The sequence below is a fragment of the Ceratotherium simum genome, chromosome 5, assembly GCF_057802395.1.
Source record: "Ceratotherium simum simum isolate JZ-2026a chromosome 5, ASM5780239v1, whole genome shotgun sequence".
Lineage (NCBI taxonomy): Eukaryota > Metazoa > Chordata > Mammalia > Perissodactyla > Rhinocerotidae > Ceratotherium > Ceratotherium simum.
In genome coordinates this window covers 5,656,893-5,681,618 of record NC_141904.1, presented here as the reverse complement: position 1 = coordinate 5,681,618, position 24,726 = coordinate 5,656,893, and the positions used below count along the sequence as shown (strand labels likewise).

At 39.9% G+C, this 24,726-nt stretch overlaps 1 protein-coding gene across 1 annotated transcript; it reads right to left on the bottom strand.

The window, feature by feature from the left end:
* TM4SF18 (transmembrane 4 L six family member 18) lies at positions 1-20,618 on the bottom strand. The gene is made up of 5 exons (XM_004419263.3): positions 20,433-20,618; positions 16,805-16,894; positions 10,928-11,070; positions 884-1,064; positions 1-131 (listed from the first exon to the last, which is right to left on the bottom strand). The coding sequence occupies exons 1-5, from the start codon at positions 20,607-20,609 to the stop codon at positions 117-119; spliced, it is 606 nt and encodes a 201-aa protein (XP_004419320.2). The 5' UTR covers positions 20,610-20,618; the 3' UTR covers positions 1-116.
* Between the last annotated feature and the right edge of the window lie 4,108 nt (positions 20,619-24,726).

Genomic DNA, 24,726 nt, shown 5'->3' with positions numbered 1-24,726 from the left:
AATAAACACTGAATGGAGAAAGCAGGATAATTTGAATATTGCCCTCAAGTCTCTACAGTAGATATGAGACAGATAGATGGCCACATCTTGATAATGGAAAACATCCTTGTCCTTATTCAAATGATTCCAGGCTGTAAAAAAAGGAAAAACAAAGTGAGTAAAGTAGTACATTTGGCTTGGTGACTGATCCATAATCCAGGTAGCAACTTAAACTTATAGTTCACATTCAAAACATGATAGAATAGGAAAATATCTATATGAAACTACTAGGAGAGGTATTATACATTATATGTTGAGAACAAAACACAAGATATCTCTTCTCTCTGGACTTGTTGGATAGGTTCAGCAGTTTCAACCGTAACTAAATTAACACTAGTATTTTAGCAGATGAAACAGAAGTAGTTTCAATAGGATAAAGACCTATTTCTCTTCTTCAAAACCACTCACTAACGACTTAGTATAAAGAAGGATTATTAGTTGGATGTAGCAGAATTCAAAAGAGAAATTATTTCAGTGGGATAAGGTTGTGAGCCTTTGATTATTATATGAATGAGGAAATTCTCAATAAATGGTAAGACTTCTTTGTGCTTTGGGTTATTTCTACCTAGAACACTGAAATGTTGCTCATTCAAAACACTTGTGCTGTTTTCACCATTCAACATGGAATGCAGATTTTACAATTATTCCATTGACTCAATCCACATAGATAAGCCAAAAGACACATTGGAGTATGAAAAAGTTGAGATATGAGAGCTTGAGTAAAGATGAGGGCAACAGAAATGGAAAGAAATGATGGAATTCTAAAAACCTTTCAACAAGACTCATTGAGTCCTGGGCAGTGGAGGTAAAATGGAGGAGGTATGGGTGCAGTGGGGTCTGTTACCTGGATGATGACAGAATAGGTCCCACACAGTATCTTGGATAACTGAATGACTACTCTGATGAGGCAGATGATCACTTGAAGCCCACTGAGAGCTATGAGAATGGAAAATAAAATGATGTTCCACTCCACTATATGTGCAGGTTCCAGGCACTGAATCCATAGGTTGGAATCTGTAAGGAAACTGAGAGGGAGGGAAATGGTCAACAAGACCTATGACCAAACCTAAATACTTGGTCCAAGGAAGAAGGCTACAGGTATTTATATGTTTGGGAAATTACTACACATGATTAAAATACATAATATTATTAAATATGAATTAATATGTTTAAAAAGTCATTCAGATACATATATTGAACACATAGTATGCATAACACTGGGCTATGCTTATTATAAACAAGGTGCCTACCTCAGAGACAATTCTAATTCAATTTGGAGGCAAGACACACACTGAAGAGTTCAATAGCAACGAAAGACAGCACATGTCAATACCAAGAGAGGTAAGGATTGCCCATTCCCTAGGAGTCCAGAAGTTAGCCTGGGCTGTCAGGGACAGGGCTGAGCTTGCACTGGATATAAACCCACACAGGTGGCAAAATAGCAAAGAGAAATGCTTCTGGGTGTTCATAGTGTCTGCCCCAAAGCCTTTTAGAACAGTGGTTCTCAAACTAGAGCATGCATCAGGATTATCTGGAGGACTTGTGAAAATGCAGATTGCTGGGCCCCACCAGAGAGTTTCTGACTCAGCAGGTCTGGATGAGACTTGAGACTTTGCATTTCTCAGTTCCCAGGTGGCAGGATGCTGGTCTGGGGTGCACAGTGGGAGGACCCCTGCTTTAGAATGTTGCTGTTCTGCAGCTCTCAAGAAGATTTAGATTATGAGGTGGAAATGCAAAAGATGGAAAGGTTCCATCTGTCTAGTTTAGCACAGGATTGTGAGAATTAAACCACTTCCAAGGATAATCTTAAAATCACACTGAATTGACCTGACTGACTTTTGCTCACTTCCAGGTATGCCATGGCCATTAGCACTTCTCCTAAAGGCGATATGCTCTCTGTTCAACTAAATCGAAATGGAAAAACTGATCTCCTCAAAAAAATCCCCCAGAGAGGCAGCCCTCTGCTAGAAAACCATTGCTCTCCAAGTTTTCTCACAGCCTGTGGGAAATTCCCATATGGAAGGGACTGAACTGTTGCTGGAGTGTCTTCATCAAGCTAGTGCCCCAGGAGAGCCGATAGCAAGGGAAGAGCGAGAAGCCCACAGGATTGGGTAGGCAAAAGAAAAAGCCTCGCCCCCGCCTGGAGCACCAGCACAGCCAGTCAGCCAAAGTGCCCATGGATCGCGGCAGGCTCAGAATACACAGCTCTTGACCCCCACCCAGTGGCATCAGGTGGAAGCTGCAACTAGATATTTTCAGAATGAGGAAAAATAAGCCCACGCCCTCAAGCAGTGTGCAAAAATATATTAAATCTCCAGATCAGAAGGAAAATGACAAGCACCCAGAAATCAATCCCGTAGGCATAGAAATTTATAACCTAAATGACAGAGAATTCAAAATAGCTATCATAAAAAAGCTCAATGAATTACAAGAAAATACAGATATACAGTTCAATGAAATCAGGAACTTCCTCACAAAAGAGATTGAAACCATAAAGAAAAACCAATCAGAAATGTTGGAGATGAAAAAAACAATGGAGGAGATAAAGAAAAATCTGGAATCTTTAAAGAACAGAGCTGACAATATGGTGGAAAGAATTAGCAATATTGAAGATAGAAATGCAGAAATGCTCCAGATGGAGGAAGAAAGAGAACTAAGACTAAAAAGAAATGAAGAAATTCTCCAAGAAATATCTGACTCAATTAGGAAATGCAACATAAGGATTATAGGTATTCCAGAGAGAGAAGAGAAGGAAAAAGGACAAAAGAGTTTGTTCAAAGAAATAATAGCTGAGAACTTCCCAAATCTGGGGAAGGAGCTGGAAATACAAGTGAATGAAGTCAATAGAGCTCCTAAATATATCAACATGAAAAGACCCTCTCCAAGGCATATAGTAGTAAAGCTGGCAAAAGTCAATGACAAAGAAAAGATATTAAGGGCAGCAAGACAATAAATAAATAAATAAATAAATAAATAAATAAATAAATAAGTACAAAGGAATCCCTATCAGGCTTTCAGCTGATTTCTCTGCAGAAACTTTACAGGCTAGGAGAGAGTGGAATGATATATTCAAAATTCTGAAAGAAAAAAACTTGCATCCAAGAATACTCTCTCCAGCAAAAATATCCTTCAAATATGATGGAGAAATAATAACTATCCCAGATAAACAAAAGCTGGGGGAGTTCATTGCCACAAGACCCCCACTACAAGAAATGCTCAGGAAGGCCCTCATGCCTGAAAAAAAAAAAAAAAGAGAGAAAGGAGATACAAAGCTTTGAGCATGAAGAAAAATAGGTAGACAAAATCAGAAAAATTGCAGCTCTCTATCAGAATAAGTTAGCAAACACTTAATTTTAACATCAAAGATTAAGGGAAGGAAAACACCAAAAATAAATATAACCTCATTACTTTAAACACAAACTCACAACACAATATGGAATAAGTTGTGACAATAATAACTTAGAATGGGAAGAGGAAAGGGGTAGAATTGACTTAGTCTAAGGAAATAAGAGGCCATCAGAAAATGGACTATCTTATCTATGAGATTTTTAATACAAACTGCACAGTAACCAATAAACAAATAATCAGAACAGAGACACATATGATAAATAAAGAGAAAACTAAGAAAACCATCATACAGAACTATTAAGCTGAATTGGTAGTCCAAAACACAGAGGATGAGAAACAAAGGAAATGCAAAAGAACTGGAAAATGAGCAATAAAATAGCAACATTAAACCCTCATATATCAATAATCACTCTAAATGTAAATGGATTGAATTCTCCAATCAAAAGACATAGAGCGGCGGGATGGATTAAAAAACAAGATCCAACAATATGCTGCCTCCAAGAAACACATCTCAGCTCTAAAGACAAACACAGGCTCAGAGTGAAAGGATGGAAGACAATACTCCAAGCTAATGGCAAACAAAAGAAAGCAGGTGTTGCCATACTTATATCAGACAAAGTAGACCAAGATAAAACAAGTAATGAGAGACAAAGAGGGGCAATATATAATGATAATAGGGACACTCTACCAAGAAGAGATATCACTTATAAATATATATGCACCCAACACAGGAGCACCAAAGTACATAAAGCAACTATTAACAAACCTAAAATGAGACATTAACAGCAACACAACAACAGTAGGGAATCTTAACACCCCATTTACATCAATAGATAGATCATCCAGGCAGAAAGTCATAAGGAAATAGTGGACTTGAAAGAAAAACCAGACGAGATGGACTTAATGGCTATATATAGAGCACTCCATCCAAATACAGCAGATTACACATTCTTCTCAAGCACACATGGAACATCCTCAAGGAATAGACCATATGTTGGGAAACAAGGCAAGTCTCTATAAATTTAAAAAGATTGAAATCATAACAAGCATCTTTTCCGACCATAATCCTATGAAATCAACTACAAGAAAAAAACTGGGAAAGGACAAAGATGTGGAGACTAAACAACATGCTACTGAACAACAAATGGATCGTTGAAGAAATTAAAGAAGAAATTGAAAAATATCTGGATACAAATGAAAATGAAAATATACCATACCAATTCATATGGGATGCAACAAAAGCGGTCTTGAGAGGGGAACTCATAGCAATACAGGCCCACCTTAACAAACAAGAAAAAGCCCAAAAAAGCAACCTTAAACTACATCTAATAGATTAGAAAAAGAATAACAAACAAAGCCCAAAGTCAGCAGAAGGAGGGAAATAATAAAAATTAGAGCAGAAATAAATGAAATTGAAACCAAAAAAACAATAGTAAGGATCAATGAAACAGAGATGGTTCTTTGAGAAGAGAAACAAAATTAACAAAGTCTTAGCCAGATTCACTAAGAAAAAAAGAGAGAAAGCTCAAATGAATAAAATTAGAAGTGAAAGAGGAGAAATTACAACAGATACCACAGAAATACAAAAGATTATAAGAGAATACTATGAAAAACTATATACCAACAAGTTGGACAATCTAGAAGAAATGGATAAATTCTTAGACCCATACAATCTCCCAAAACTGAATCAAGAAGAAATAGAGAATGTGAATAGACCAATCACAAGTAAAGAGATTGAAACAGTAATCAAAAACCTCCCCAAAAATAAAAGTCCAGGACCAGATGGCTTCTCTGGAGAATTTTGCCAAACATTCAAAGGAGATGTAATACCTATCCTTCTCAAACTATTCCAAAAAATAGAGGAAGATGGAACACTTCCTAACACATTCTACAAGGCCAACATCACCCTGATACCAAAGCCAGACAAGAGCAATACAAGGAAGGAAAATTACAGGCCAATATCATTGATGAACACAAATGCAAAAATCCTCAACAAAATATTGGCAAACTGAATACAGCAATACATTAAAAAGAGCATACACCATGATCAAGTGGGATTTATACCAGGGACACAGGGATGGTTGAACATCTGCAAATCAATCAATGTGATACACCACATCAACAGAACTAGGAATAGAAACCACAAGAACCTCTCAATAGATGCAGAGAAAGCATTTGACAAGATTCAACATCCATTTATGATAAAACTCTCAACAAAATCAGTATAGAAGGAAAGTACCTCAACACAATAAAGGCCACATATGACAAACTCACAGCCAACATCATACTCAGTGGGGAAAAACTGAAAGCCATTCCTCTGAGAACAGGAACGAGACAAGGCTGCCCACTCTCACCACTCTTATTCAACATGGTACTGGAGGTTTTGGCCAGAGCAATTAGGCAAGAAAAAGGAATAAAAGGAATCCAAATAGGCAACAAAGAAGTGTAACTCTCACTGTTTGCAGACGACATGATCTTATATTAGAAAACCCTAAAGAATCAATTGGAAAACTATTAGAAATAATCAACAACTACAGCAAAGTTGCAGGGTACAAAATCAGCTTACAAAAATCAGTTGCATTTCTATACTCTAATAACAAACTAACAGAAAGAGAACTCAAGAATATAATCCCATTTACAATTGCAACAAAAAGAATAAGACACCTGGGAATAAATTTAACCAAGGAGGTGAAAGACTTATACGATGAAAACTGTAAGACATTATTAAAAGAAATTGATGATGACATAAAGAAATGGAAAGATATCCCATGCACATGGATTGGAAGAATAAACATAGTTAAAATGTCCATACTACCTAAAGCAATCTACAGATTCAATGCAATCCCAATCAGAATCCCAATGACATTCTTCACAGAAATAGAACAAAGAATGCTAAAATTCATATGGGGCAACAAAAGACCCCGAATAGCTATAGCAATCCTGAGAAAAAAGAACAAAGCTGGAGGCATCACAATCCCTGACTTCAAAATATACTACAAAGTAGTTTTAAATAATTAAATCAGCATAGTAGTGGTACAAAAACAGACACACAAATCAGTGGAACAGAACTGAAAGCCCAGAAATAAAATCACACATCTACGGGGGGCCAGCCCCATGGTGTAGCAGTTAAGTTCACATGCTTTGCTTTGGCAGCCCCCGGTTTGCAGGTTCAGATCGCAAGTGCAGATCGCTGCTTGTCAAGCCATGCTGTGGCAGTGTCCCATATAAAGTAGAGGAATATGGGCAAGGATACTAGCCCAGGGCCAATCTTCCTCAGCAAAAAGAGGAAGACTAGCAACAGATTTTAGCTCAGGGCTAATCTTCCTCAAAGAAAAAAAAAAAGAAAGAAAACCACACATCTATGGACAGCTAATCTTCAACAAAGGAGCTAAGAGCATACACTGGAGAAAGGAATGTCTCTTCAATAAATGGTGCTGGGAAAACTGGACAGCCACATGCAAAAGAATGAAAGTGGACCATCTGCTATTGCCATTCACAAAAATTAACTCAAAATGGATCAAAGACTTGAAAGTAAGACCTGAAACTATAAAACTCCTGGAAGAAAACATAGGCGGTACACTCTTTGACATCAGTCTTAGAGGGATCTTTTCAAATTCCATGTCTACTCAGACAAGAGAAAAAAAAGAAAAAATAAACAAGTGGGACTTCATAGACTAAAGAGCTTCTACAAGGCAAATGAAACCAGGATCAAAATGAAAAGACAACCCACCAGCTGAGATAAAATATTCGAAATCATATATCTGACAAGGGGTTAATCTCCATAATATATAAAGAAGTCACACAACTGACAACAAAAAAACAAACAACCCGGTCAAAAAATGGGCAGAGGATATGAACAGACATTTTTCCAAGGAAGATATACAGATGGCCAGTAGGCACATGAAAAGATGTTCAGCATCACTAATCATCAGGGAAAGGCAAATCAAAACTACACTAAGCTATCACCTTACTCCTGTTAGAATGGCTATAATCACCAAGGCAAAAAATAACAAATATTGGAGAGGTTGTGGAGAAACAGGAACCCTAATTCACTGCTGGTGGGAATGCAAACTGGTGCAGCCTCTATGGAAAACAGTGTGGAGATTTCTCAAAAAATTAAAAATAGAAATACCTTATGGTCCAGCTATCCCACTACTAAGTATTTATCCAAAGAACCTGAAATCAACAATCCAAAGAGGCTTATGCACCCCTATGTTCATTGCAGCATTATTCACTATAGGCAAGAAGTGGAAGCAACCCAAGTGTCCCTTGACTGATGGTTAGATAAAGAAGATGTGAGATATATATATATATATACACACACACAATGGAATACTACTCAGCCATAAAAAAGACAAAATTGTCCCATTTGAAACAACATGGATGGACTTGGAGGGTATTATGTTAAGCGAAATAAGTCAGACGGAGAAAGACAAACACTGCATGATGTCACTCATATGGGGAAGATAAAATAACACACAGAGAGACAGAGAGAACAGTTTGATGGTTACCGGGGGAAGGAGGTTGGGAGGTGGGCACAAGGGGTGAAGAGTTGCATTTATATGGTGACTGACAATAATGTACAACTAAAATTTCACAATGTTATAAACTATTATGACATCAATAAAAAAAAATCCCCCAAACAAAAACAATCAATCCTATTTTCAGGGCAGAGTTGCTTGTAAATATATTGTCAATAGCAAGATGCTTTTTCTCAAAACAGTGATTCAGGCACCCTGCATACCCACCAAGTGGCCCTGGGCATTGGTGCCCCTGGCAGAAACGGGTGAGTTTTGCATTTCGGTGACCACCACCACCAGGACCTCTTTCTTTTCTTTGTTTTTCTTTCTCTCCCATCCATTTCTCTCCTATTACTTTTCCTCTTTTAACTTTCTCTTTGCTCTTTTTCTTTATTTCCTACTTTCTCTGCTTTAGGACACTCAGAGGCATTCTGAGAATTTATTGATATTGCTAATGGCCCTTAGGTCTCGAGTGGGAAAGACCTCTGAACACAGAGTCATAACTCCTGGATCTGTAGGATCTTGGGCAAGAGACTTTACCTCTCTGGCCTCTAGAGTCTTATCTGGACATGGGCTTAAAATATCTAACTCTAGGGTTATTGTGAATATTCGGTGAGAGGTGTTTAAAAATGCTTTGGATCCTGTGAAGCACAATACAGATATAATTTCCTGTTACCATTGCCCCAGACCCATTTCCTACACCCTCATCCTCCTAACTCAGTCCCAGCCACCAGGAAACCGAATCTCTTCAAGATCCTAACTCTAGACTGTTCCTAGGACATGCTCTGCACAGATTATCCAACACTTTGAAGCAGGATGACTTGCAGAGTTTCTATTTTCCTCCCAGGCTATGTTACTATTTATTCTTCTTGCAAACCACGGAGAGTCATAAGTGCACTGGCAGGGTCTGGAAGGAACAGAGAAGCTTGCTCCGACACCCACTCCGCCCACAACCTCCATACACAGCTCTATCACAGAATTTACTTCACTGTGTTGTAATTCTATCCCTATCTGTATCTGTATCTATTTTCTCACCAAATTGTGTGCTCTGAGAGCACTGACTGTGATTTATTTATCTCTGCATAGCAGGTCTAAGAACCAAGGCAGTGCCGGCACATTGCAAAGATCAACAAGTGCTTGTTGAATGAAACTGATTCAGGGTCCTCATGGGTCACCATGCCAGTGGCTGGATCTGCTGGCTACCTGGCAGACGGAGGATACCATGTGGCATAAAGGGTTATGAAGGTAATGATGTTAATAATAAAATCTGGCATGTCTTGAGAATTTATTAAATCTAATTTGTGCATTACTTCCATTTAATTTTCAATTCTGTGAGGCAGAAATGATTATTATTTCCATTTATAGAGGCTCAGAGATATCCAGGTGTCTGTCTAAGGTCATACAGTTTCAAGTAGGAGACAGGTGACTTGAATCCAGATCTATAAGCATCGAAGACCTGTGCTCCAAGGGCATGTTCCCTCTAAGGCTTCCATCTCAGGAAAATGTTCTGTCAGGTCTCTGTGAGTTCCTAGAGGGAAGTGAGCCTGCGTAATTTATCTTCGATTCTCTAACACCTGGTCCAAGACCTGGACAGAGTAGATGCTCAATAAATGGTTGAATAAACGTACAAATGAATAGATGATTTGCACAAATTTAATAATAACACCTGCTCCACCTGGAATTTGCCAAGCCTTGGAAACTTCTCTAGGAGACCAGAGACTTAGCTTCCCTTTGTGGTCTCCAAACAGTGTTTCACCTCCAAAAATTTAAATGAAGCTGGAAACAGGTGAATTCAAATATCAAGGGCAACTTAAGGGAGGAATGGAGAGGCACGCGGGCAGCCTGAGATTCTTGCATTGCAAGGAGAGGCTTCTTTGGTTTGTTATGGGGAAAATTTGAGGGACTGATGGCATAAAAAAGGACTTCTACATCAGGTTCCCCTCCCAGAGCCCCTTCAATCTCACAGGAGTGACTCCCCCACATGCTCAGAAAGGCCTGGGGTTATTTCCTAGGCTCTCCTGATCTGAGGGAGAGCTCTGTTCACAGCATGTGGCACCTGTGGAAGATTCAGAATAAAGGCAGCTGTGGGCACAGAAGCAGCTCTGCCATGCAGGCCTAGGTGAGCATGTAAGACCTCAAATAGATGTGGGTCTTGAACAATAAAATCAGTCATGGGGAGTTGAGGAGAAAATGTAACTTCCCCAGGGAATGGTACAGACACCCCTCATTTTATTCTATTAGTATTCTGAGCACGGGACAGGACAGGGAGAGATTCAGTGGCCCTCTCCCGTATCTCTATCTGGGCCCTGCTACCTCTCGAGTTGCCTCTGCAGGTGCTAGGCCAATAAGCCCAGCCCAGAGCCGGTATGAGACATTCTGCCATCCAGGATCGGGTCCCTCAACACCTGACTGAACCACCAGCCTTCTGAGCAAGGCACCTCCCTAGACTCTTCTTCAGTACATGCTGGATGAGCTCCTGGCTCCTTCCACAAACTCCTGTACCTGGTTCCTATCCCTAGATCTCAGATCGCACTTTGCTGCCCACCCTGCCTGGTTCTTTCTGTGTAGCCCCTGCCGGTGTCACCCCAGGTGGCACCACCTAAGGGCACTGTGATTCTCTCCCAACCATGCTCTTTCACATCTGTAAGAGACCACATGTCCAACTTGGCCACAAAACAAGGCTGACTTCCCAGAACCACTCAAGTCCCAGGCTCCAACATTTGGCAGGGCACGGCCACCACGAGGTCCTGTTCTGAAGTGTGGGACAAGCACGGCTTTCATTTGGATAGCTCCGGGACTGTCTCAAAATAATGAATGCACCTGTCATTAGACTGGAGGAAAGACACCTAAACAAAGATCTGTGCAGGAACATATTGGTCTGGATATTAGTAAAGTAATAGGAAAATTCTGCACTAAGGTAGCCACGTGGCACCCCAAAGTGATCATGGAAAATGAGCATGAGCGTGAAGCCACGTGTTTCTGACTTTCTGGCCTCCTCGATTCGGGGAATTAGACCTTACCGTCCTGCAGTGCCTTCAAAGGCATACTCCCAGCCATCGAGGGTGCGGCAGTAGGGGCCCTGGACAAGGCCCAGAGCAGATATGACCAGGCAGTATCCAGAGAAAGCAATTCCAAGGGCAGAAAAGATAATCGACAGCAGTGTCTAAATTAAACATAGAAGAAGGAGGTTAGTGCCATAGAATGAGACAGGGGATGTTGTGGGTAGATGATCAGATAGGTACCTTCCCTCCTCATCCAGGCCAAATGCCGTTTATGTGATACCGAATGTCCACGTAGAAACGGAAGCATTTAATCCAAACCCACCTGGTCTCAAAAATAAGTTCTTAAATGACTTTTTGTTTGACATTCCACAGTGGAAACTAGTTAATTTACTAAATTTCTATTTTTCCAGAATTTTGATATCAAAATAATAATCACCTCATATGTAAATGCAGTGAAGGGATGTGATCAATCAGTCTATACTTATTTATTGAAGATGTTGTTTTCTAGGTAGGGTGGGTTTGCTGAGAATCACAAGCTATGATCCCTGCTTTTCTCTTATGAAGATGATATTTGGCTAGCTTCACATACAGGAGTATGTGCAGAAATATCAGGTGTTAGCCTAGATGGTCATATTTATATTCAGGTGAGGATGGGATTGATGGGGAGGAGGCTGTTTTCATTTGATTAGAGCAAATGAGCAATGTTCACTGGCAGACTGGTACGAGCCGAGTTGTGAGAGTAAGTAGATTGGTTTGCTATAAGGGGGGTTCCTGCAGAAGAGTAGAGGGGGAGGTTTACGAGGGCCAGATTGACACAGTGCTGTTGCTGGGGAAACAGTGTTGCTAGGACACAATCTGTCCCTTGAGTCGCGTGCAAAGTGAGTGCAGCTTGGCAGATCTGGTCAGAAGACGGCCCTGAATGCTGGGTCAACGAGGCTGGACTTCATCCTTCAGGGCAAGTGGCTTCCCCCCATAACCTTCTATTAAAGATTTTTCAAATCTACAAAAAAATTGAAGATATAGTACAGTGAACCCCTATATACCCTTTACCTAGACTCACTTTTTGTGACTACTTTACCGTTTTTGCTCTCTCTCTCTCCCCCCCGCCTCTGTGTATACATATTTATATATTTATTTATTTATTTACATATTTTTGTGGTTGAGCCATTTGAAAGTAGGTTGCAGACATTATGATTTCTTACCCTTAAATGCATCAGTACCTATCTCCCAAGAATAAGGATATTCTATTATTCTGGAGCTGTTTTTTACTTTTTTTGTACAGGATCCAATGAAGGTTTATGCACAAGGTTATATCTCTTTAGTTTCCTTTAATCTACTCTAATCTCACTGCCTTTTTGTTTTTCAGGATATTAAGTTGTGTTTGAAGAATCCCAGCCAGCTGTGTTGTAGAGAGTCCCACTTTCTGGCCTTTTCTGGTTGTTTCTTCACTATTGGACTTGGGTTAAACATTTTGGCAAGAACACTTGATTGGCGTGGGGACTTTGTGGGCTGCTCACTGCTATTGGTGATGCTAAGTTTGATCTCTTGGTTAAGGTGGTTTCCTTCAGATCTGCAAACATACATTTTCCACTTTGCGATTGGCACATAATTTGTGAGGTGATACTTCGAGCCTGTGTCATGTCCTGTTCCCTAAAGACATTTCAGCTTGTGACTTAGCCTCCACTGATGATCCACATATCCGCTGGTCACCAATTATCACAATAATGGTTGCAGTGCGCTGCCTTTCTAATTCTATCATTCCTTCTGCATTCATGTGCTATCATTTTTCTACACAGAGGAACTTCCAATTCCCGTTTCTCTCTCTTCTGCCTCTCTCTTTCCATATTATTGTGGACTCATGGATTTTCTAGTTCAATGTGTTATAATTCATAACTGTTATTATTCTTTTAGATGCTCAGATGGTCCAAATATGGCCAATGGGAACATCCCTTCAAGTCAATTCTTGTGCCCTTTAACATATCCTCATCCTTCTTTGAACACTCCCTTGCTTCCCAGACCAAGATGTCCCAAGTTCATTTTGAATTTACGCTGCCTGACACCTGGAATAGACTCTTTTTTCCTCAAACCATGCAATTGGTTTTTGAACAAGGAAGTGACACGACCGACAAATGATTTTGGAAGATTGCTCTGGCAGTGGTGGCATACCAGCTGGAAGTGAGAGAGCCCAAAAAATAAGGATTCCCAGTGGAGACAACTTCAAGTTGAGATGACAAAGACAAGCACTGGAGGAAAAGTCATTAAGGAGGAAATGAGTACCTGGAAACAGACTGAAAAAAAAAATTCCAGAGTTTGGGACTTGGATGAAAAGGAGACAGAATAAGGATGCCAAGAAGGGTAGTTGGGTTTGGGAAAAATTTTAATTTAGTTTTAGAAATGTTGATTTCATGTGAGAGTAAGACAGCCAAACAGAAACATGCAGTAGCCAGTTGATGATAAATTCAAAAGCTCAGACCAAAAAAAGCGAGAACAACAAACTTGTGATTTTAGGAACAAAAGATATCCCAAATTATATTTATTTCTTTTTTTTCTTTTTTGGTGAGGAAGATTGGCCCTGAACTAACATCTGTTGCCAATCTTCCTCTTTTGCTGAGGAAGATCAGCGCTGAGCTAACATCTGAGCCCATCTTCCTCTATTTTGTTTGTGGGATGCTGCCACAGCATGGCCTGATGAGTGGTGTCTAGGTCCACGCCAGGGATCCAAACCTGCGAAGCCTGGGCCGCCGAAGCGGAGCATGCAAACTTAACCACTATACCACCAGGCAAGTCCTCAAATTATATTTCTTTGTTTAAAGTTATTTTACTGATTATAACATCAATACATGCTCATTATGGAAAATTGGAAAAAATATTTTAAAAACACAAAGAAAAAAAGAACAATTCTGCTTTTTTTCCTATTTGTTATTAATTACTTCATTGGCATCTTCACATATGATTAAAAGCTCCTTCGAATTACATTTCTCATATTGATTTTAATCTCATCACAAGATGAGATAAACAGAGCTACTTTTTTTTTAGTAGATTACTGTTAGCACACTTTATAAAGAAAATTCACCTATTCACCAATGCCATCTTTAGAAAAGGAAGAAGGATGTTTTGAAAAGATTGAGCTCCTTGTTCACCAAATGTACTCTTAAGCAGTTCACTGAGTAGAGCAGTGAAGAATTCCGTCATTTGGGGAAATGGGCAACCATAACATAACACATACATATGTACACATACACAAGTTACAGTGTAATTCGTGATAGATACCATTGCACAAGTGGGGTTAGCCACAAAATACAATGGGAATAAGAGTCTCTCTGAGTCACAGTTTCATTTTCTGTAAAATGTAGATGACATAGATGATTAAAGCACCTACATAACAGGGCTATTTCAAAAATTAAAGGACATAATGGATATAAAAATTATTTGAGCATAAAGCAAAATCAAAATATTACCTATTATTTCAAGTGCCTTTACTTGGCCAATATTTGTTTTCCAAGAATAACAGCCCACAGAATTTTGGCAGAAGATGAGACTCCACAGAGGAATGGATAGCAACCAAGTAGTTGATGGGGTTCAGGGCACACTACCCCAAACTATGGCATCTTGGCATATTGAATATCTTCAGCTGAAGGAGTCTGAGAAAGCAGCAGAAGCAGGAAGGTCACTCTGACCTTCCCCCGACCTTTCTTCTCTGAAACAAGTCATAAAGCTCCCATATGAAATGTACCCTCCCTGTACCAGGAGGAAAAAAGACATTCTTATCACCAAAGTCAGGGAATTTGGGACTAAGAAATCCGTATAAACAAACCTTGTTAAAGTAACCCTTATCTTCCTAGTTACTCCACCATTTATTACCCCTAGTCCAAACCTCTCTGTTTTGCCAATTCTTCACAAATTTATTGTTTCTTTGTCTAAAATGTATAGATGCTTGCTGCTCTGGTCACTTCTTCAAGTCTTCATTCTCATATGAAGTCTCCCAAGTACATGTAAAAATTCGATTAAATTTGTATGCTTTGTTCCTGTTAATTGTTTCACGTCAGTTAAATTTTCAGACCCAGCCAGGGACCCTAAGAAGGTCAACTTTTCTCCTGCTAAAAAAGTGAATCTTGGGTGACCTCAATTTCCATTTCGAAGCTTCAGAAGTTACAAACTGGTGCGGACTCAAATTTGGCCTGCAAGATGTGCTTTATTTAGTTTAAATGAGAATTAATTGCCAACCTTTTATAGTTGAGAAGTTTTACACAAAAATCCTTATTTCTACTTTTTATTGAAAACTGAGAAATGTTGCCCAATTTCATCATGGTAACAATTGGCTGGACTTGAGTAACAGCTTCCTCCCTTCCTTAAATGGAAATTTTGCTCTAACGCCCACCAAGCTCACTCCTTTCCTTTCCATCAGGTATTTGGCTCCTGGGCGCATATGAGTAGTGACGCCTACTCTAGAGCCTACCTTGAAAGAGCCAAGCAGGAAATCCAAGGAATCCTCCTTCCTTCCCTCCTGTTCTTCCCATTGAGATCTCAGTCATCTCATTCAATGTTGATTATAAGACCCTGTTCAGACTCTAGACTATTTCTAGCATCCATTTGTGCTGGAGATGCTAATAGTGAGTTAAGGTAAATTTTATTGGCACGTACATTTGTTTTCTAGAAATTCCCTGAGTTTCATAGCTTAAAGTTTACCTGAACCCATCGCTTCATCTAGGCAATTTTGAAAGCTACTACTGGGGGATGTCTGAGTCAACCGGTTAAGAAAACACACACACACACACACACACACACACTCTTGTGCATGCACACAGTGTATTTCAGTTTTTCAATTCTTCTCCGCCAGGGGCACAGTGCCACATTAAGCCACTAATTTACTCTTCCAGAGGTATCAGTCAAAGAAAGCTAGCCATCCCATCTCAGCCAGCCATTAAAATCTGGTTGCACCAAGACCAGCAAGTCAGAGTGTCTGGGAGTGGGATTCTGACTGCAAGCTCCCAGAGGATTGCAACGTGCAGCCAAACTATGAAACCACTGCCACAAAGATGCCTACCAGACCTCTGGTCAAGCTCCTCCTAGTTGATAAATCGCATGTTCTCTGTGATCCACAGGTGACTTATACGTAAAATAAGAGTAACAACGATCTAACTCACTGGGTAAATGTGGAAGAACTATGAAGTGCTACGCAAATATGAATAAACAATGAGGACGAGGAGGAAGAGGGTGATAATGGTGGAAACGTGGGAGCCCGGCACCCACCTGTGAGCATAGACTTAGAATATCTGATTCTATTATTCTCTCTTGATTCTATTTTAACTATTTTTAAAGTTCCAGTTTAAAAAATGTACATCATATATACCCAACAACATGGATGAATCTAAAAATCATTACACTGAGTGAAAGAAGCCAGATACAAAAGACAAATACTGTATAATTCTGTTGATATAAAATAAAAACTAATCTATGACGACAAAAAGCAGATCAAAGATTAATCTCTTTGGAGTGATGGGAATGTTCTGTGTCTTGATTGTGATGGTGGTTTTATGGGTGTATTCAACGGAATAGTACACTTTTAATGAATGCCATTTACTGTATGTAAATTAGTCCTCAATAAATTCGATAAGGGAAAAAAATAGATTCACATACACCCAGTTAGGAAAAGGTAGTATTATTTTCCAATTTCATGTCTCTTTAAATCCTGAATTTCTGGAAGAACATCAGCAGAACAAAGGTGGAGGAAAGACTGTAAACAAAATGTAAGATAATTTTTGGAGTAAACTCTTAGACTCTGAACTGAAAGGATCATGATGAGGGTATGACAGTGTCAATATTTTTGCGGTTTGGGGTGACAGAGAAGAAAGCTGGAGCTCACTTCAAGCATCCTCAAAAAACTATCGCTCTTACCATGTATTTTTTGCTGCAGTTTTCACTCTGGCAACATTTATAGTTGTTACCGTTCTCCAGGACAAGAAGAACTGCTGCTACTATAAGCATCTATAGCAGAGAAGAGAGAGAATATCAGCAATGGAATACTAGTTTACACTCATGCTCATAATCAGAGCACAGTGATTTGGTGCATAGACTCAGGGGTGAAGTAGATCTGGGTTCGAATCCCAGCTCTGCCACTTTTTAGCTGTGTGAACTTGAGAGTCCTTCCTGTAAAATGGTGTTGAGAACTCATCTCATTGGGTTGTTATGAACTTTGGATGCAAAAATTTAAATATAGCGCTTGATTCATAGTAAGTGATCGATAGGTGTTAGCTATTACTATCATGGCTGTCAGTCATCAAAAGCTAATAAATAAGGAAAAGTAAATGGTATGGACATGGGAATACCACCCTGGGCAGCAAACCTGCATTTCTCACTGACTCAGTTGTGGACAGCAAAGGAAAATCATTCACCAGACTTTGCAGTTCACCAGCCTCTCTCCATTTACTGCCATCTGGGAACGCAGGTGAGAGGCATGATTAACGTGAAACCACATCCCTTAATTCAAAGTAAAGTAAGTTCAATTTCCCCATGCATTCAAACCGCCTCAGGTTCAAATTTTCCAGACTGTTCTGTTAGTGTCAAGCCAACAAACTGGGAGAATTCAATGTATTCTACTTCCCTTTCTTGGTACCTTAGGCAAAGGGCTCAAGTTCTGGAAAGAACATGGATTTCTTGGCTATTATAATTCCTGGTTGGGGCAAGTATGGACAGTGAATCGCTTCTGGCAAATTCTCCACCTATCCTTTACTTCCACTGTTCAGTACTGAATCTTGAAGCTGAGTTCATTGTTATTTTACTGTTTGTAGTTAATAGTTCCAGTTCCAAATTCCTTCCGCCTTCATTTATTGATTTATCCATTTAATTATTTAACTATATTCCCCTCCTTTCTCCTAAAAGTATTTGATGCAGTAACAATAATGAATCTTAGACGATGAGAAATAGAGAACAGTTCTTTCTTGAATTTTAAATTTTACATGGAATGTAAACAAATGAGTCCTACATTCCCCTCCCTTCAACACCATTATTTATTATTATAAATTATATTATAATATTATCTATACAGATCATATTATCTATAGAGATTTTAATAGATTATGATTTGACCTTATTAATGCCTTGCACTCTTTCACTGGTTTGACAGCTTGTACTGTCAAATCAATGTGTCCGGTATTTTTGCCATAAGCACCTTTGCGGTAGACATCTTTGTCACAAGCATTTTTGCTGCATAATTAATTGGCCATAAGGCAATTTTGCCATAAAAGATAAAATAATGAAAAATAAAAGAAGACATTTAAATTGACGTAATGAAACATGAAAAACGAACAACAAAATTAAAAAGACTTTATTGTGCAATACAAAATATTTGAATACATTTAAAATGTGTGTAGATTCATGACAATACTCCACAAATAACTGATTTTATTTTGTGGGTTGTACCTAAGCACTTGTCATTGAAGTCTTTTGTTCATAGTATTATATATATATTTTTTTAGCTTATTGATTCGTCTCCTTGTTTGGCATCCATCGCACTTTTTCCTTTTTGCTAAAATTTCTTTCTTTATTAAGAGAGGTATCACTTTCCAAATACTAAGATGCATATTTGTAACTGAATTTTACATTGCACTGTGAAAACCTTCTACACTGTTGTTTGTTCTTGGCATATTGTCACATGTTTGTTGTAAAAGTGGGGGTATCATATAAAAATGGAGTCAAACCAAACTGACAACCAGTTATTTTACCTTTCATGGCAAAATTGCCTTATGGACAGTTAGTTACGCAGCAAAGATGCTTGCAACAAAGATGTCTACGGCAATGATGCTTATGGCAAAAGTTCCTAGAACCTGTTACAATTACACACTGGGGAACAGTGGGGAGATAAGGCACAGTAGAGCAGGTGTAGTAACCGGCTTCACCACAATGTCGGTAGAAACACTTAGACCTAGACCCTGGAGTCCAGGGTCAAAACAGAAACACGGGCATAGCCTGTGTTGAAAGAGAAACTGCTTTCTTCTTTTGCTGTCGAATTTAACTGCCATACTGAGGGCTCAAGAATAATGGAAAATCCACCACCTTCACATGGTTTTATGTATTTAACCCCGGTGGTTTCCCACACGTGCACCTTTTACATAGTTGCATAATTTTTTCACAGTTTTGTTATATCTTTTTTCATGTAACACAAAATAATATTAGTTTTCCATGTTGTTACATCTTCATAATTACACTTTTCATCATTGTATGAAGTGAATGTATGATAATTTATTTGGCCACTTCTATGCTAAGATGCTTCTAGTAATTTACTATTATAAATAATGCTGCCACAAACATCTGGGTATACATCTCTTTCCTTATTTTGGGTAATTTCCTCAAAATGAATTCTCAGATTTAGGATTACTGAGTCAAAAGACATAGCATTTTCATGGTTCTTAACGTATCATTTCAGAATCTTCTTCCAGAAGTTTGCATTTATTTATAGAACTACCACCAATGTTTGCTATGTACCTAACACATAGCAGCTTCAATAGCATTGGGTATTAATATTTTAAAGTTTACTAATGTAATATGCAAAATGGTAACAAAGTGAAAACTACTTTTCAACATAGCTATTCAAATATTGTAATAATTAAACACCCACAAAGATATAGAAATAGCTTAAAATGGATTTTCTTTTACATTGTTGGGGGCATAGTCAGCTTACAGCACACAATGTGTTGTTTTTAGAAATGATCTGATCAGGAAAAGTGTCTTTTCCTCTGAGCTGCCAGCATGATTCACTATCAGTTTATTTTTAAAGAGCACAAAGTCATCACGAAAACATTCATGGATTTTCATTGTGGATAATTGGGATTTAGTTTTCAAAAACATCCTCCGTTATTCGGGTATAATATCAGACTGTATAATGATGATATGGCATCCTTCAACAAGCATTTATAACCACGATAGTCACTGGCTGCGAACTACATGTCAGTCTCTGTCCTGGGCTTCATACACGAGATTTTATTTAATCCCCACAATTACCCTGAAAAGTAAACATCATTATTCCCATTTTTAACACGAGGACACCGAGGCTCAAAGACATTGAGAAACTTGCTCCAGGTCTCATGGCACAAATGACAGAGCTTAGATCTGAATGCAAGTTTGTCTGAATCCCATTTCTGCTTTTTCCCTTCCGTCTAAATACCCCTCCACGCTAGAGAAACCATGAGTGCAGATAGAAAATCTGTTCTGGAAAAGAGCAAAGCCACTGGGGATCAGACAGCTTAAATTGACACAGGGGCTCCTGAGGACACAATACTTCTACAGGCCAGTGTCCCACAAACCTCCCGCATTGCTGACGCTGCACAAATAAGCAGCTCTCACCAAAAACAAAGCTCCTCTCCAAGTCCCAGCAGACGCCTGCCCCTCCACCCCACCCGTCGGCCAAACCTCAAACCCAGCATTAGTAGACTGACTTTGCCATTACTCATTATTTGTACTAGGAACACGGCACTTCTTAATAAACACTCCCCCTTCTACCATCCCAAGTCTCCAAAGTTGCACTTACCATGACACCTGAGAAACAGATTCCTTCAAAATACCACACGTAGTTGGTGAGTTTATTGCTGGATGCATAGGAAGTCTGCCCATTTGGGAAATACAATAATATATTCACAGTTATACTCCAAAGTGCAAGCGGAATCAGCAGACCACTTAGGCAGCCTCCACATTTCCGAGACCCCATTTTACCCCACTCAGAACCTGCAGGAGATTTCAAGAGTGTAGAGTTACATAAAGCCTGGTTCTCTTCCTACCTGTCCTTTTTTTTTTTTTTTTTTTTTTTGAGATTACCTACCACTTTCTGGGTCAGAGCCCTTTACTTCATATTCATGAGGAGCCCAAGACTCGGACAGAACTGCCGCCCACAATCTCTCGGTGTGAAAGAGTGCTTTACTGTTTGGAGAACAATAGACAATGATCGACAGCCGAAGAGCTGAGCTGGTCTTCATCCTGTGCCAAAGGAATGCGGTGTTTTTACTGCTTTTTAAAATAAGTCATTTTCCTCTGGATTGGAGCACTAAAGACTAAAGCCTGAGCATGTTTTAAGAAGGAAGTTGGGGGGCGCTTTGGAATTAAGTCTGGCAAATTTCATCCAACAGAGGACAGGAGGTTAAAGAGAAAACTAACCAGGGAGCTTACACTAGATATGGTGTGTGGTATGTTTGCTCAAATATCCTGACTTTGTCTGTCTTTTATTCTGTGGTCTTTATTGTGCGCTCACTATTCACCAAGCATTGTTCAAACTGCAAGGGGCACAAGAATGACAAGAAAGGGGACAGACTGGTGGCTGAGAAAAACAAGACATCACAGTTGGTGAGTTTGTGTTACAAGACAACTACAGCTTTCCTTCCAAGAGTTCATGTTTGTTATCTCCACCTCTCTGACAAATAATCAGAGGAATAAATTCATACCTTTCTTACTGCTGAGGAAAAGGAGGTAAGAGAAGTTGCGTGATCTGATTAAGACTTTAGGAGTAATAAGTCTGAAACAAGGATATAAGCATTCTCTCTTCCAAATAATCACCCTAAATTTGAAGAGCCACAGGTCCCCTTTAATTATGATGACAGAAGGAGAGGATTATGGGAGGGAATCTTGGCACTGACGTGTTAAAGATGATGTAGACAGTGGTGGTAAAGATTCAGGGTGCCCAACCTCGTTGCCACCCTTTTCTATAGGTAACCTCAGAACCCTGCTTGACTAACTTGCTTAGGTCTCAACTTCCTCAGCTGTGAAATGGGAATAAAAAAATGATACTTTCCCCAGAAGGATAATGTGAGTGTTCAACGAGATTATGAGCTCAAAAGCACAGTGTCAGTGGTAAAGAAAGAGGAAGCAATAAACGGAAGCCATCATTAACAGTAAAAAGAGCAGTTATAGAAACATAATCATCAGAATAGTACAGAGAGCAGAAGTTAAGTCTGTTTATTTATTCCTCTCAGTACCCAAAGAGTTCTATATCGTGAACTCTTAAAATTTTTATCCCAGAAATATTTATATTTAATTTGTTATTGTCCTCCAGAAAGTAGTAATACTCTGCAACATATACACTTTTAATTCAAGAGAATAAAAACTTATTTTTACATAAATAATTTTAAATTGTATTATACTTATGCTTTTATTTTTAATGGAGAGGCTTGGAGCCATTTTTGGATCCAAACAAAACAGGCCTGGAAACTAGCATCTTCTACTATGACGGGTTCCAAAGAGGTTTCTTGGCACCCCCTGGTGGAGGTGATTTTTCTTTTTCTAGTGTTTTTGAGCAAAATGCATCAACTAAGTCTGGTCACTAGATTTTTTTTTCCAAGGACATAGAAGCATCTTAAAATCACATTTACTAGAGCCCCTGGAGGATGCACAGCAACAACGTTTCTGGTTGAATACTTACTGAGCACCCCTCCTGTGTGTCCAGTGCTGTTCTAAGAGCTAGGGAGAGGTCAGTGAACAAGACAGTGCAAAGTCCTTGCCCTCGTGGAACTTACACTCCACCACAGGGGAGACTCACAATAAAAAATATGTTAAGTCAAACATAGAGCATATCAAGTAGTGATACCTGCAGCTAAAATAAATCAGGAAAGGACAACTGGGAGTGCCAGAGAATGGGCCTGGGGATGTCACTTCACACTGGGTGGTCAGGGAAGACTTTGCTGAGAAGGTGACATTTGAGCAAAGATCTGAAGCAAGTAGAGGGTGTGAGCCAGGCAGGGAACTTGGGGAAAAGCATTCCAGGCAGAGAGAACAGTAAGTGTGCAAAATCCTTGAGATAGAAGTGAACCCTGGAGAGGAGACCACTGTGGCTGGAGCCAAGCGAGGGAGGGGAAGAATGGGAATATCCAAGACCAATTTGGAGTAGAAAAATGACTTGATACGTTAAAAGACTCACTCTGGCTGCTGTGTTGTGAATAGGTTGTAAAGGGTCAAAGAAAGAAGATGAATTCTGAAACCATTTCAGCAATCCAGCCTTACCATGGATGATAATGGCTCAGATAGTAATCATAGAGATGGTGAGAAAAGGCTGGATTCTGCATATATTGCGAAGATAGAGCCCGCAGTATTTGGCGACAGATTGGATTGGGTGTAAGAGGAAGAGAGGAGTCAAAGATGACTGCACAGCTTGGGGCCAGAGCAACTGGAAGAGTGAATTGTCATTAGCTGAAATGGTCAGAACAGCAGGCTGAGCAGGTTCAGGAGCAGGCAGATGAGGTGGTCATTTTCAGGCATCCCAAGTTTTGAGATACCTATTACAAACCCAAGAGGAGATGCCACGTGGGCAGTTGTGTGTACAAATACGAAGTACAGGGAAGAGGTCTGGGATGGAGTATATGAGAGTTGTCATAATGGTATACGTGGTGTTTAAAGCCATGAGACACTACTGGAATGAGTGTAGACGGAAAAGTTGCCCAAGGACTAAATCCTGGGCAGTTCAATGAATTGAGTTTGGGGACATGATGGGGAGCCAGCAAAGGAGACTGAGAAGTGGCCAGTGAGTTAGAAGAAAAAGCAGGAGCTTATCCTGGAAGTCAAGTTTCTTGTTGAGGAGGAAATGATCAACGGAGTCAAATGCTGCCTGTAGAGCAAGCAATGGGAGGACTGAGAATTGACGACTGATTTAGCATTGTGGAGGCCACTAACGACCTTGCTAAGAGGAGCTTTAGTGGTGGGATAGACATGAGAGTCCAGCTGGAGTGGGTTCATGAGAGAATGGGAAGAGAGGAATTGGAGGTAGAAGAGGTAACTCTTTTGGAGAGTTTTGCTGAGAAGGAGAGCAGAGAAATGGGGCAGTAGCTGGAGGGAAAGTGGCAGTCAAGGGAGACAATTTAATGGGAAAAATTATAGCATGTTTGTTTACTGATGGGAATGTTCTTGTTGGAGGATGGGGCGGGGGAGGTGGGGACTGACACTGCAAGAGAGCGCGGGGAGAGTTGCTGGAGCTATGGGGTCCTTGGGGAAATGAGAAGGGGTGGGAGTGGGTTCACGGTTGGAGGAGCCGCTTAGCAGCGTGGGCAGTTCATTCCTGGTAACAGAAAGGCAGACAGAACACGTGGAATTGGAGGCAGTGGGAACTTCTGATTGCTTCTGTTTTCTCAGTGAAACAGGAGGCAGGTTTATCAGCTGAGAATGAGGATGGGGAGAGGGTGTTAGAGGTTCAGAGAGAGGAGAAGAGATGAGACAGTTGCCCAGGAAAGTAGGAGGGTGAATGGTCTAGAGAAACGTGGCAGAATTACTAGCAGGCACTGAGGGCCCACTTGAGGGCATGGATTTATAGTGAGACTAGACAGCGTGGTTGAATGTTTTTCCTAGCGCTGTTCAACCACAGAGGGGTGGGCAGGGAGGAGTAAGAAAGCTGGACTCATCTAGGACTTTGTCAGGGAAGTACCATACAGAGACGGGCAAAGGAATCAAGAACATACATAAGAGAGTAATTATAATGGTGGACTGTAGAACCTAATCTGAATAACAAGGGAAGTAAGGAAATGAAAGAATGTGAGGTACAGTGAAAAAGTGTTGGATTTGTAGATTGTATGTCCCAGTATGGCTGAAGAATTATTGGTTTTGGGTAGCAGAGAGAGAGAGAGCTGGAAAGATAGGAAGTCGTGATCGAGAGGTGGGATGCTGGAATTTGAGATTAAGATGTTTCAGGAATTGGTCACGACATAGTCTAGAGGAATGTTAAGGCTGAATTGTGTCTCCTCAAAATCCATATGTTGGGGCTGGCCTGGTGGCGCAAGTGGTTAAGTGCACCTGCTCCGCTACGGCGGCCCGGGGTTCACTGACACACCACTTGGCAAGCCATGCTGTGGTGG

What these genes read in the sequence shown, in the direction of transcription:
- TM4SF18 (XM_004419263.3), bottom strand. Translation starts at nt 20,609, where the DNA reads ATGGGGTCTCGGAAATGTGGAGGCTGCCTAAGTGGTCTGCTGATTCCG. An exon ending in ACTGCAGCAAAAAATACATG is followed by an intron (nt 11,071 to 16,804) that starts GTAAGAGCGATA and finishes TGTTTAATTTAG; the next exon opens with ACACTGCTGTCGATTATCTT. An exon ending in TTTGAAGGCACTGCAGGACG is followed by an intron (nt 1,065 to 10,927) that starts GTAAGGTCTAAT and finishes CCTCCCTCTCAG; the next exon opens with TTTCCTTACAGATTCCAACC.